The sequence below is a fragment of the Leuresthes tenuis genome, unplaced genomic scaffold (genome assembly GCF_036924035.1).
Source record: "Leuresthes tenuis unplaced genomic scaffold, fLeuTen1.0.hap1 SCAF_4, whole genome shotgun sequence".
Taxonomy (NCBI): domain Eukaryota; kingdom Metazoa; phylum Chordata; class Actinopteri; order Atheriniformes; family Atherinopsidae; genus Leuresthes; species Leuresthes tenuis.
This window is the reverse complement of record NW_027325358.1, coordinates 20,275,147-20,288,623: the sequence shown is the minus strand read 5'-3', so window position 1 is coordinate 20,288,623 and position 13,477 is coordinate 20,275,147. Positions and strand designations below refer to the sequence as shown.

The 13,477-nt window shown below is 40.4% G+C and overlaps 1 protein-coding gene across 2 annotated transcripts; it reads right to left on the bottom strand.

The window, feature by feature from the left end:
• Positions 1–831: 831 nt before the first annotated feature.
• Positions 832–13,126, bottom strand: LOC140305949 (uncharacterized). 2 transcript variants are annotated; one of them, XM_072385012.1, is made up of 7 exons: positions 12,953–13,126; positions 12,722–12,792; positions 9,813–9,857; positions 9,368–9,406; positions 7,112–7,259; positions 6,405–6,566; positions 832–6,087 (listed from the first exon to the last, which is right to left on the bottom strand). In XM_072385012.1, exons 2-7 carry the CDS (start codon positions 12,770–12,772, stop codon positions 4,997–4,999), a joined length of 1,536 nt encoding a protein of 511 aa, XP_072241113.1. In that variant the 5' UTR covers positions 12,773–12,792; positions 12,953–13,126; the 3' UTR covers positions 832–4,996. The 2 variants fall into 2 exon arrangements, with proteins under 2 accessions (XP_072241113.1, XP_072241112.1); XM_072385011.1 differs by having other exon boundaries at positions 12,722–13,126.
• Between the last annotated feature and the right edge of the window lie 351 nt (positions 13,127–13,477).

Here is a 13,477-nt window from a genome sequence, read left to right as displayed (position 1 = left end):
CGGAATACAAGGATTTGCAAATGATCTAAACCCTTGAACAATGAGCTATAACATTATCGCCACTGTCTTCGTGTTCAATTTTGAGTGTAGATAATGAAGGGTGTCCTGAAGTGTCTGAACATTACCAATAGATACTTTGAGCTTTTTATATTGTGTGATGGGGTCTTTGAGGACACCTAACACTATTACTAAGTCCTAAGGTTGCTTTAGATTAATATCTGACAGATTCTGTGGTGGAAATAACTGCGAGGGCTCAGGAACACACATGAAAATGTCTCCTACACAACTTGCATAACAATGAGTTCTTTATAGATTTACAGTGTTACTAAGTGCACATCAAGACAGTAGACCTTGTAACCCTACTGAAAGTAGATTTTGACAGAGCAACATTGTGACACACCATAGGTACTCATAGTATTTCAATTCATTTTGTTCTTTCGCCTAACATAATCCCAAGTTATTTTAGTATAGAACAGTCTCTGGAACACAGGTGGAAGACTAATTTGACTAAATGTAAGGCATAACATCAGATCATTTCCACACATGTGAATGTAGTTATTACATTAAAAACACATGCACCGGTAACTGCAAAACAGGGCCACTGCCGCGATAATGCATGCATGCAATTGTCACCGCTGACACATCGTGTTGTCAGCTAAGCAAAAACACCGATTTCAAACTCTTGAAAAATTCTCAGCGTGAGCGACTCATCCTGAGTCAGTCACAGTGGCGGATACTCACATGTGGGAATTCTTAGGCTCAAGCGGAACGTTAGCACCGCAGGCAACAAGAACCGTACACCTGTATACCGTTGACAAAACTACAAAAAAATGTTTGGTAGCACATTTATTTTGACACAAAATCCACAGTTTTTTGTTGAATAAAGCAGCATCATTGTGATAAAGTAAAGAAACTTTAAGTGAAGAAAAAAATGCAAAGGATGTATGCAAACATTCAAAAAATGGGAGTTTATCAGAAATACCAATGCCATATGCCAAGAAACAAAACCAACTTGACAGACAGAAGAATGTTTGGGTATTCATATTATCAAGTATCGTGTTACAAATTCTATCGACACTCAACAGCAACGATTTTAACAACACAGCTGACAATAACTCTCTCACACATGCGTACAGAAGAGCTGCAGGTAGAATTGCACAAAGTACACCACATGTTGCAATAATATTAATCAGAACTATTCCACATACTGTCACATACAGATACTGCTATATATCCTCTTGTCTCGTAGCTGCAGGAGTGAAACACCTTGTATCCCCGGCAACAAACAGATTTGAGTAAAGTATTTCAGCAGTAACAACGTGAGCTTTTTTCCATTATCTAACTCTTGGCATTACAAAATGAAATGGTACAAATATAGAGTAAGTGCTATCTTCAGAAGAAGAAGAAGAAGGAGGAGAAGAAGAAGAAGTAAACAGTCCTTTTCAGTCAAAACTCGAGCGAGGTAACAGTCTTGCATCAGGCCTCGGCCTACAGTTTGGGCATTTTGTCTGTACACAGTAACTGCTGACAAGGCTAAATTAATTAAATGTGTTCTATATACAATGAACTCCGAAAAGTCTGGCGTCAATTTAGAATCCAAGTATGAATAAAATTGGCTCAAGTCTGTGCCTCTCATATGCTACCAATACTACAGTGTGTCATTACTACTTTCCATCTGTCCATGTGGATATCGTTAAAAATGTGAATGAATTAGGCTTTTATTAGTGGTAAATGAACATGAGATTAACAGATATGATAAATTCATTAACGCCAGATCCAAAGCAGTTACGCAAAAAAATGAAAAATGAAAAATATAATAAAATAAAATAGGAAGTTCGTTGTCCCAGTTTTTTTAAAAAAATTTTAATGAAACTGTAGACATCATTAGCAACTAATCAAAATGGACCATCTGGACCATCGATTAATTTATTAACAACTAAAAAAAATGATGCTGCTAACCTCAGATTAAAAGCCAAAATGAAAATGTAAAAAAAAGTAGAAAAGAAAAAGTAAATAAAATACATTTGCTGCTAAAACCCTTAAAATGGTCAAAGACAAGATCGGGCCAAATGTGTGCTTTAGGCACAAAAAAACAATGCAATGGTATAATAACAAAAATATAGTTGTTAATCTTTTGGCTTTGGTCAACAGGAAAGGAAAGCCCCAACTTGGGAGATGGATTACAAATCTTTTAAACCAAGCTGCGGAAAACATAGTTCATTGCAGACAGAGAGAAGTTCTGCTGCTACCTTCAGGGACAATGTTTAACTCTGGGAATAAAATGTAGTAGTAAGATATGAGACACAAACAGGAGCAAAGGCAAAACCACATAATCAGAGTTTGCACTTGAGAGAAACCTTCAGCCAAAGGCATTGAAAATGCTGTGTTCGTACAATCAGGGGCCTCTGCCCCACACAGCTCATGGATCTGTAATAAAGAGGTAAATGTTTCACAACCGTTTCTTTCCTATCAACCAGCATAAACTAGAATAAGGAATACTGTGAATGCTATTGCTAAATACAATTGCCTTAAGTCTCACATGTACTGTATTTATACGGAGACGTCTAAGAGCTGTTAGAAAACATCTGCCAGTCAAATGTCAAACTGTCCATTATTGAAAGAAAACACACACATATTAGCAATAAACTACAGAATGCCTCATAGAGTGTCTGTATTCATCTAGGCACCATATATTTTGATCAACAACATACATAAGCACAAACACGTGACAAAGAACCTTGCCAGAAGGCTTTTATGCCATCCAGAGGATGAACAGTACCATCTGACACACACCTGTGAGTCACTGCACGATAGCTTTGAACAGAGATGATCAGAGGATGACCTTCACACCAAAACCAAACTCCAGCACAAACCCTCTCGCAATCCCTCTACTCACAACAGCACACTCGAACAAGTTATTTCTCTCTAAATGATAAACGATCTCATAGGTAATTGTGGCAAAGTTTTATGCCCACAGATTAATAAAGGTGTCAAACGCCCCAGGCATTATACAATCAAGTCAGCTTTTTAGGACACAGTAAAGTGACCTTTAGTAAAGGAGCTAGTAAAGACGATCACATACAAAACATGATTAGAGACATTCTCTTTTATAATACTTGTACATTTTGTACTGATAGTTAATTACAAAACAGTCCATGTGCGCTGTACTTACCATATCCTATGACAAGATGAAGAGAGCATCAATTAAGCGTATAACATCTCAGCCCACTGGGGCAGAGAATTTTCATTAGAGACAGAAAATGTGTGTTGGGCTTCAACACATGATCGACTCGGCCGCTCTTAAAGAAAAGCAGTCTAACTCTCGGAAGTGTCATGTTTATCCACAGCAGCAACATTAAAAAATAAAAAGACCGATTACGACATAGAACCCTCAAACCTTACATGTTTGATGTTTAAAAAGCATTACTCAATGTGGAAAGACATTTTCAGAGCCCCAAGGTGGCAGACTGCACTGGAATAGAGCTGTAGCTCTGCACACTTTTCCAGAAGTTTTTAGCTAAGAATTCGTCTATAAAAACTCCCCATAAAGAGCATCAGTGTAGCTTGTTGCTATGCATAACTTTTTACATTCATTATCAGTAACAAGATTAAGCATAAAGTGTCTGCTTTGTAAAGATTCAACAGTCCATCGAAGAAGGAACCAGATTCAATTTGCCTCACAAACCTGGCAACAATCAGCCAGGAACACATTAAAACACATTCGCTGGATGGCTGCGTGTGTCAATATAGCAGTCTGAAACAACTCATTTTTCACTGCTATTGTACTCCTGTATAAGCTATGCTAGCAAAACATTTGAACCAATGTTTGCCCCTCTTTTCATCAAAGAAGCAACACAAGACACAACATATAAAAACATCCATCCAGTGAATCGATCAAAGTAGTTGTTTCTGCCATTACTTCCTTTTAAAAAATAAGGATGTAGGCAAAAGTAAAGCCAAAAAAACATTTTTTTTTTTAAATCTCAGCGTTTAATCATCGTGAACCAAGCTTCTTTGAAAGAAAGGATCACCTGCTATATTTACTACTTACTACATGGTTCCAATGCGCTTGTTTTTGAGCTGCACTTGTGAAAACAAACTGTTCTGTGACGTCACACTTAGTGACCTGCACGTTTTTTGCTTCCATTTCATGAAACTGTCAGATACTGATGAAAAGCTTTGTTAGTGGGTTTTTTTTTGCGTTTAAACTGCATGAGATAAGTGGTGTAGGGTGAGGCTGAGATTCTTCTTCTACTTGCTGTATTACACGTTATACTTACAGAACCTTTTGCTGTTATCCCATCATACATTGCATATGTTGGGAAGTCTTCAACAAAGACTGATTTTCTCAGACTTATCCATTTTCAAATATCCTAAAACACAGAGCTATCCTGATGTTAATTAAGAAAGCACAGAATAAATAAAATTCCGAACACTCATATTTTGTAAAACTGATTGACTTCTCCTCTCTTACTGTTAGTTATCTCATGGTCACCCCTTAAAGATGTCCTGACAGACAGGCTGGGAACCACTGATACGAGGGATTTCATTTCATAAAGCTAAAATGCTACTTTGAGAGCAGCGTTGCATCATACAGAGAAGAAAAAGGATTACAGCGGGGCTTGTTTGCATGTAGTGCATGCCTGGTAACAGCAAAGCTGTATAACTATTTTTATAGCAGCTTAAGCAAGAAAAATACAGAGAATGAGTGTCGAATTCATCTGTATTTTCAGTAGTTTGTAGGAAAACAAAGATGGCACCTCCAAAACCACCAACAGTGTGAACTACTAATAATCTAAAAATTCAGTTTTCTTGTTCTCTTGGTGTTTCTTATTTGAAACAGAGAGAACAAAAAGATCCATTATTTCTTCTGTCTCTCTACTTCCAACCGTTACAGCAAGATCTGCAAGACTTATTTTCAGTGATTCAACTTCTCACCTACTAGTCTCGATCTCACTTTTCCCGTTTGCTCGACTAAGTCTCCCTTGCTGTCACCTTACGAGGACTCCACAGTGATGATGGCCTCGCCAGCCTTATGGCTGGCACTGGAGGATGAAGGGACCTGGCCAAGCCATTCCTCACAGTTGTCCAACAGAGGTGTTTGCACAAGGGGCTTCATGTTGTCGTGCACCATGTCCACCTTTCCCCTCTCCTTCACAATCTCTTTTCTTCCTTTATCCTGGTTCCCTTTTTGCTGTTCCTCATCCTCTCTCTTCACATGACAGCGGCACACCTCAATGCCTGAGTCACCTGTTAGTCGACGGTGCCGGAAATGATCCTCCTCCTCATCTTCTTCTTCCTCTTCCTCCTGTTCCCTTTCTTGTTTTCGCTCTTCTTTGCTGTTGCTCTGCAAAGAAACAGCCACATCTGACTTGTGGAGTGTCTGAGCAGAGGGGGTGAGCTTAGACATTTGACCATGAGGGGAGATCTCTTCTTTCGCTTTATGAATTGCCATGGCGCCAGCTGCTTCTGAAGAGACAAGAGGATGGACTTGAGCAGGAGAATTGAAGGATAACAGGACAAGGGGGGAGAGTGGGAGGCGAGAAGGATGCGAAGGATGAGAGTGTAAAGGGAGAGAAAGAGGAGGAGCGGGACATGATACTCCTTCACTGCCACTAGGGGAACATCTCAACACTGGTATGACATCGGGAGTGGATGCAGGGATGACATCAGGGGGAACTTGTGATGGGGGATCTGGGGAGGGTGTCGGAGTGAAGGTGGCCCCAACCCTTGGCAAGACGGCAAAGTCGCCGCCCGCTTCACTAGGTGTGGAGTTGTGGCTGCTGTCGTAGGTCCCATCCGTCACCTGGACAGAAAAGGAGGTGCTGGAAGGGGAGGTGAGGGAGCAAGACTCACAGGAGCAGCTGGTGTAGTTGTCGGAGCTTTGAGAGGAGGTCAGAGCACTCGGGCCGGGGCCCATGTACGGAGGGCAGGGGTGGCGGTGGTGGTGATGATGGGGGTATGAGGAGCTGGGACCCCCTGGGGTACCTGCCTGGAGTGCAAAGACAGAGCTGTAAGGCGGGGGAGGAGTGCTGGGCTGTGCAGCCACCTCCTCATAGGAGGGCAACTTGAGAGAAGACAGAAAACCTGCAACAAAAGACGAATCGACTTAGATGTGAGCTCCTCTATATTGCTTATCAGGAAAAGGCTGGCAACTTTTAAAATACCAAAAACAAACATAAAGGCGATCCCACAAAGAAACACTACCAGATATACAGTAGTCTATTCCTCTGTGCTATGGACCAAAACAAAAGAATAATAATCAGGATGAATTTTAAAGTGTATCGTGTGAAATGCTGCTAAAACATCAAGATGTTAAGCTTGTGCTGAAACCCCGATGATCCAAAACACACAGTGAAAGAAACCCACTGTATCATGCCTGATAAATCGTAAAACGGACATACTGAGGTCCAACATTGAGGAAGGGTAGTTGCAGGCTCCGTTATAAGCAATCAGATTGATTTCTCTCTGTCTCTGCTGCTGCTGGATTCTCAGTTTGGCTCGGCGGTGGCGGTAAGCACAGAAACAACTGAAGAGGATAAGCACAGTCCACAGCAGCCAGAACCCTGCAGAAAACAGGAATGCTCATCATCGTGAACACAAGTTTGCAGAAGAAATACATGTGAGATCTGTTCAGATGACAGAGAGGTGCAAACTGTAAAATCATGCTTATTTTGATGTTTATTTCCTGGCTGTATATGCCTGACTTTACTGAGATCTCAACCATCAGGAAATAGATTTTAAGACAGCAGGTCATACAAAAACAAAAAAACAATTGAAAGACATCCAGTGGGCACGAAAGAGGATGCACGAAAGCTGTGTGTTTTGTAGCTCAAAATAGCCGTGGTTGAAATCAAACGTCTCAAATGTAATGCAAAGTACTCGACAGAAATAGCTTATTTGTTATTCATTTTTAAATGAAAGGGGGTTGATCCTGTCATTACAACAGAAAAGCATCAGAAAACTGTTACAGTCTGTTCATAATATGTGTTTCATTGTAAGAAAATATCACATTTTTGAGTGTACAGATTTTCTCTCAGGTCTGATTGAGAAAAAAAGTGGCAAAAACTAGTTTCAGGGGCCTTTTGTACAGTGTTGTCAGTTGACTTACACCAGAGTTCATAATAGTAGGTGCAGCAGCCTGTCTCTCCACAGCAGTGCCCTGTTTCACACAGATAACCTGGATTGCTGTTTACTCCAGGACAGTACTTGGGACTCACTACAGGTTGGCTGCCAGAGACCCCGTGATGCCTCACCACCTAGTGGACAAAACACCACACTGCAATGTGACCAAAAATGGAATAATATAAGTGCAAAAAGTTTCTGTCATCATTGTTGTTTCCTTAATTCGCTTTTTCCGTTGAGCGTTTGATTGGAACATCATTCCAGGACAGAACAAGAAGCCAAATATCTTTGAACTGAGACAGACAGTATGATCTTGCACGTTCTATAAACACCTGCTGTGACCTGTCTGTGTGGCCAAACTGAAGTCATGTGACAGCGACTTAACAGATGGACAAACTTCCTCTACTGAAGATGCAATTGTCCTCAACATAAAATCATAAAGTCTTGAGCCAAACTTTCTTATCATTTTTAAAAGTAGTCTTGAGCAATAGTTCTCCAAGCTTTCGGGAAGGTCTTTAAAATGTTTTCCTTCTGACATTGGCTGCTTTTTCACCTGTTTTCCCTCCAGTTCTTGTACCTGACTGTTTGAAAGGTTGTGTGTATCTTTGTTCGTTAAACAATTTCACTCTGCTCTATGACTGTTTCAAGAATAAAAATGACCAACCAACTCATGGGCCAGCATTGTGTCTACATGTATAAAACAAGTTGACAATTAGCTCATTTTAAATTATATCCTAAAGCAAGTTACTTGCACCCTGTCACAAAAGCACATAATCCTATTTGCACACAATGCCCAACATAACGCAGTTGACAGAGAACAAATGGTATTTTTGCATCAACAAGGTGATTCCCAAATAGCTTTTAGTTGAAAATTTGGCATATCTCAGCATGGTCTGCAGTGTGTCCTTAAAAAAAATGAGGAACCTGGACATGTGGAGGACAAAACAAGGCATGGCAGGTCTGAAAAGGTATCTACAGCTGATGAATAGTATCTTACAGTGATGTCCAGGAGAAAGAGGAAAAAATCCAGCAAACATGTGACATAGGACCTGAGAGATACATCTGGCCCTTCAGTTGATCCATCGACTGCTCACTGAAGCCTCATCAGAAATGGTCTCTGTGGAAGGGTGGCGGTCAAGAAGGGAAGATATGAGGTATGCCAAATAAGAACAAAAAATGGACCAAAAATCAGTGGCAACAGGTTTTATGGCAGGATGAATCCTCCCAAGAGCCCAGATCTCAACATTATTGAAGCAGTGTGGGATCATCTTGACAGAGAACGGAGCAAAAGGCAGCCAACATCCAAAGAAGAGCTTTGAAATGTCCTTCAAAAAGTCTGGAGAACTATTCCTGAAGACTCTTTCAAGAAATTATAAGAAAGCTTGTCTCAGAGGGTTCAGGGTGTGTTGAGGAATAAAGGTGCTCATACTAAATGTTGACCTATAATCTTGTTGGGGTTGTACAAACTCTGTTGTTGCCTAATATATTGTATTTCCATTCATGTTGGCATGCTCAATCTAACGAAGCACTTATTTCCTGTTATCCTGGCAAAATATAAATAAATAAGGGGGTCATTCAAAACTTTTGCTCAGTACCGTACATACGTGTCCATGTGACAGACTTAGAAGTTTCATCTGTAACCGCAAAATGGCCCAAAAATTTTGCATCCGGATACAGCCTATGTTCTGGAATAACTTCAAAATTTGCAATGGAACCCCTAAAAGTCTAATGTCAGACATCACAAATTGACAAGTTTGTCAAAAAAAAGCTATTTTGCAGCTGTGTCTTGCATGCTGAAATATTAGTTACTAACATTAACGTTACCAACATGGCTAACTGTCCTGTTTGTATTGTAGGTGTATATTACTTAAGTGCCTTGAGATGACAGTTGTTGTAATCTGGCGCTATATAAATAAAATTGAATTGAATTGAATTGAATTGAATTGAATTGAATTGAATTGAATTGAATTGAATTGAATTGAATTGAATTGAATTTAAATAAAATTGAATTGAATATGTCTGCCTGCAAAACACTCTCCTGTTAAATATGGAGGCTCGTTAAACCAAAATGAAGAGCTGGAAGAGGCTAAAAAGCTTCGCAGAGAGTAAGAATTTTCTATGGACTCTTCGCTGCTCATGACAGCTCTTACCATCGACAACATATCACACATTAAATCCATAGTAAACAGACAGGTGTAGCTTACTGCAACATTTGAATTTTTTTTTCAGAAACTTTTCCCACCTTATCGATTGTGCTCATGTCAATCTCCTTTACAGGTACCTACAATGAGAAATAAAATCACAGTTCCTTTCAAGTCATGAGCACATGCAAAGGGAAAAGCAAGTTAAGCGCTGAATATTGAATATTTGCTGTATCTTATAAGATAGTTGCTTTCAGTGCTTGAGGAGTGGGCTCGAAATTAGCTCAGGCACATCAGTTTAATCATAAACCACACCAACGCTATCTAAATATCTAGATATAGATAGACATCTAGATATCTAAATCTGTTAAGTGCACATTATCAAACGTAAGACTCAAAGTGCTAACAAGTAATAATGCATTGCCATGGCAACTACTGAGGAAAAAGCTCTGGGGCTTTTTTTTTTTTTACCCATGTGGGCAATGTTTAGATCATCTAGTAGTATGAAATGTTTAGTAGTGGTTATATATAGGCTGGGCTCCCTACCGTGGCATCTTCAGTTGCAACCAGGCCCTGCAGGGACATAGTCATCTAATAAAAGGCAGAGAGATGTTGTCAAGAATAAGCAAAAAACATACTGTGTTAGTGACAAAGCATAACAAAGTGCCACTGAGGATCTATTTTCAAGTCTAAAGCTGGCGACTGCTGCTCCTCTGGCCTTTCAAGTCGATGAGAAGGCTTTTTAACGCACCAGTTTGTCCTCTGCAGTATGGTGGTAGCAGACATCAGTTAGCACACATGTTCGGAAAACCACTCCCTGCGCCCTCTATCTCTCTGTTCTGTCTCTTTCAAACACATAAAATGTACTTGTGTATAACCGAGACCTGTAAAAAATCCATTTATTTTTCATCAGGGAATAATCTGCTGATGACACTTCTACCAGTAAGAGCCACATACATTTGAAACATCTGGTTATTTTACATCATAGAATTTTGGCTTTAGAATAATTTCATTCTAAAGCCAATTCAAGGTCTTGAAATCCAACTCACACAAATGCCAGACTGATAACTCATCACAAATGAGCATATCGATCCAAAAAGCTACAAAGGAGCACATGTGTCAGCCCAAGTGGCCAATTGTTCCTGTGTTTAAAGGTAAGGTAGCTGATACCGAAGACGTTGCAATGAAGACTGAAAAGAAATAATCAACTGAACTATTTCTGTAAAGACAAACATGCCCCTTCTCTCAGTTAGTGAACTCAATGAAAAAAAAAACAGCAACAAGTTCTTATTTTCAATGACGTCCTGAAAAAAAGGCGAGTCCTTTTGAGGAAAGGGCAAAAAGAGCAACACTGCAGCTATGCATCTTAGTTTGTGTGATTGGATGCATGCAAGTGCTGATGCATGTATTTTGTGAAACCTCTGTTTGCAGGTTGGTCTGTGTGGCCATAAACACCAGCTTTAGAGGCAGTGCTATTGAGGCAACTTCTTTTTGTCTTGTTCGTTTGTTTTTTTTGGTATCTTACATGGAGAAGTATGTATTTTCTATTAAACTGGTTCAACAGTATGCCCCCCCTGTTAAATAAAACTTCATCTAGTTCAGGAATGAAGTAACACACATATTACAGCCAAAGTCAAGTAAGGAAATGTACTGCCGGAAATGTATTGTCATGCTGAGGTTCTGTGGTAAGACCACCATATGGCACAGAACAAGCACATAAGTGTCAAGTGCAGTCATTCAGGTTTTCACAGAGACCACAAACTAACCACAAATGATTTCCATCTAAGCTTCTCACAGGGTCTCCATAGAGTTTCACACACAAATCAAGAGAAGACATACTTTGTGCTACAGACACCTACGGCACTTAGGCACTCACAATTAAAGGGGAACTCCGGTATTTTTAAACCTAGACCTTATTTCTGGCATGAAATACGCTTACCTACTCACCGAGAACAGTTTGGAGAAAGTCGGCGTCCTTCGGAAGCTATTTAGATAACTCGCGATCGGCGTATATCCATATAACGGAGTGAACGGGGCAATGACGATGCAGCCTCTAAATAAGGCATTATTTGTCTTTATTTCACCAATACTTTAAGAAGACTGAATGAACGGACGTGTACTATAGCTCTGTTAGCTCATAGGTGCTGCTATGTGGCTACTTGCAGCTATAGGAGAGCTAACGGAGGGATTTCTACACAGACACTCTACTGGGATAAACGTATTTCATGCCAGAAATAAGGTCTAGATTTAAAAATACCGGAGTTCCCCTTTATTGTTAAACAATGTTAAACAATGCATACACTTTTTACCGAACCCCTACATTTTAGGGAAATGCCCGAAATTGCAAAATTTTACAGTAACTGGCTGATCACAGAGTCTTCCCTATGTGTAACTAACTGTGACTTAGACGTGCTGTCTGTATGACACACACATACACATATCCTATCACAGGCGCTCATTTTAGGGACAGTTGTTGAGGCCTTTCCCTAGAGCTCCCACCTTATGTAAAGCTTGAACCCTGGTAACCTCACCACAAAGAAAAGTCCTGAACACCAAATAAGCCTAGTTTTCAATGTCCAGTGGTCCACACGACAAAACAGGAAGCATCATCCTCACTGAACAAAGAGTTGGCCTTAATCGGCGGCAAAGCTTTCGTCTTCTGAAAACCCAAGAACACATTAGGTTTATGGAGGTATAAGGGTCTGCCATTTAAAGCAGGGTTCAACTCTTTAGGCATAGCTGCCTTTTGAAAAGCTAAGGTGCAAACAATGAATTAACCTTTACAGTCATTTCTGGCCTCGTGTTATGGTCTGAACAGATGTCCCTGAATCTTGTTCCGCTTGAGGTCTGCTTCACCACCACATGATCGTTACAGGAGATCGAATCGAATTGAAGTTTCAATGTGATCCGGTGGTTGTCTTATGCGCTATTAACAAACTGGCATTATATGAATACAATACCAAACAAGACTGATTAAACTGACTAATGCATTGGAAAAGTGCCTGTAAAGACCTTTGTTGTGAACTGGCACTACGTAATTAAATTGAAATAAATGTAGCTGAAATGCATATTGTATTAAACAGAAGCCATAATGTAGTAACAACTGTCAGTCTGATTTCAATTAAATCTGTAAATATACTTTGGTTATTGTGCTGGGCATTAGTAGCTCCCTCTTTTTAAAAACTTGTTAGTAGATGCTTTGCATTGACTTCAGCATCAGACAGCCTCCCCATTAGAAAAACAGGCTGAATTGAATGAAAAATAACATTTGCTGCACCAGAGCTAAAGATGTTCCTTTTGACTCAGCATTTTAAAGACCCAAATACTGAGCTAAATTAGAAGAGACGTTGAGGCTGTTGTTTTTTTGTCAACAACAAGGTCGGCCGATGGAAGCATGTTGCTCTGCAGAATCACTAAAGCCCAGCTGTTGAAAATAACAGAGTGCAGTACATTACCTCCTCAGCCTGCAGCCCGTGGCAGAATGTCAGCGTTTTCTCCGGATCCATGACGGAAGATGAGCACCAGTCTAAACAAAGGATATACAAACGCACAAATGGGATGTTACACAGTTAAAGACCCATCACCGCTGTCCCACTCCATAAACACTGTGTCCTCCCCATCCGCCATTCCCACCCCCCGCCCCCTTGCAACGGACGGATACAACTCCCAGTTTCGGCTGCACACACCGGCGTATCGGCGGTGTGTTTAATGAGCGGCCAGCGGAATTTCACAGTGCAGACAGCGGAATCATCGGCTGTTGTTTTGCCGAGGTGAAATAACGACTTTTCACGTGGAGTTTTAGCAGAAAGGGACGGAACCGTGCATGATGTCATGCCTCTTCAGCCACCAAACTACTTGCAACGGAGAGCTGCGGCTATGATTGGCCGGAGCTCCCAGCAACAGCCGCACGGAGGCTGCCTCAGCGGGCTTCTCCCCGCACTGTTGAAACATTTCCTAATTATGGTGAAACTGAAACGCAGCATGGACGGTTGCAAGTTAGCGTTTCCAGGTTTCCCTCTCGGTTATTTGCACCAATCATCCAACAAAGTTCATGCCCGAGAGAATTGCATTCATGTTAAATAAAAAAATTTCAAATGTATTTCAATTAATTTGAATGTAATTGGAAGAAACACACTTTGTATATCCAGCTTGGTTACAAAAGCCACATTCGGGTATTCATGAACAGGTTTGATTCGTGTATAATAAAAGCG

Coding starts and splice junctions, on each gene's coding strand:
- LOC140305949 (XM_072385011.1), bottom strand. CDS start 12,772: ATGGATCCGGAGAAAACGCTGACATTCTGCCACGGGCTGCAGGCTGAG. Junction 9,858..12,721: donor ACGGGCTGCAGGCTGAGGAG/GTAATGTACTGC, acceptor GCCTTTTATTAG/ATGACTATGTCCCTGCAGGG. Junction 6,567..7,111: donor CTACTATTATGAACTCTGGT/GTAAGTCAACTG, acceptor TGTTTTCTGCAG/GGTTCTGGCTGCTGTGGACT.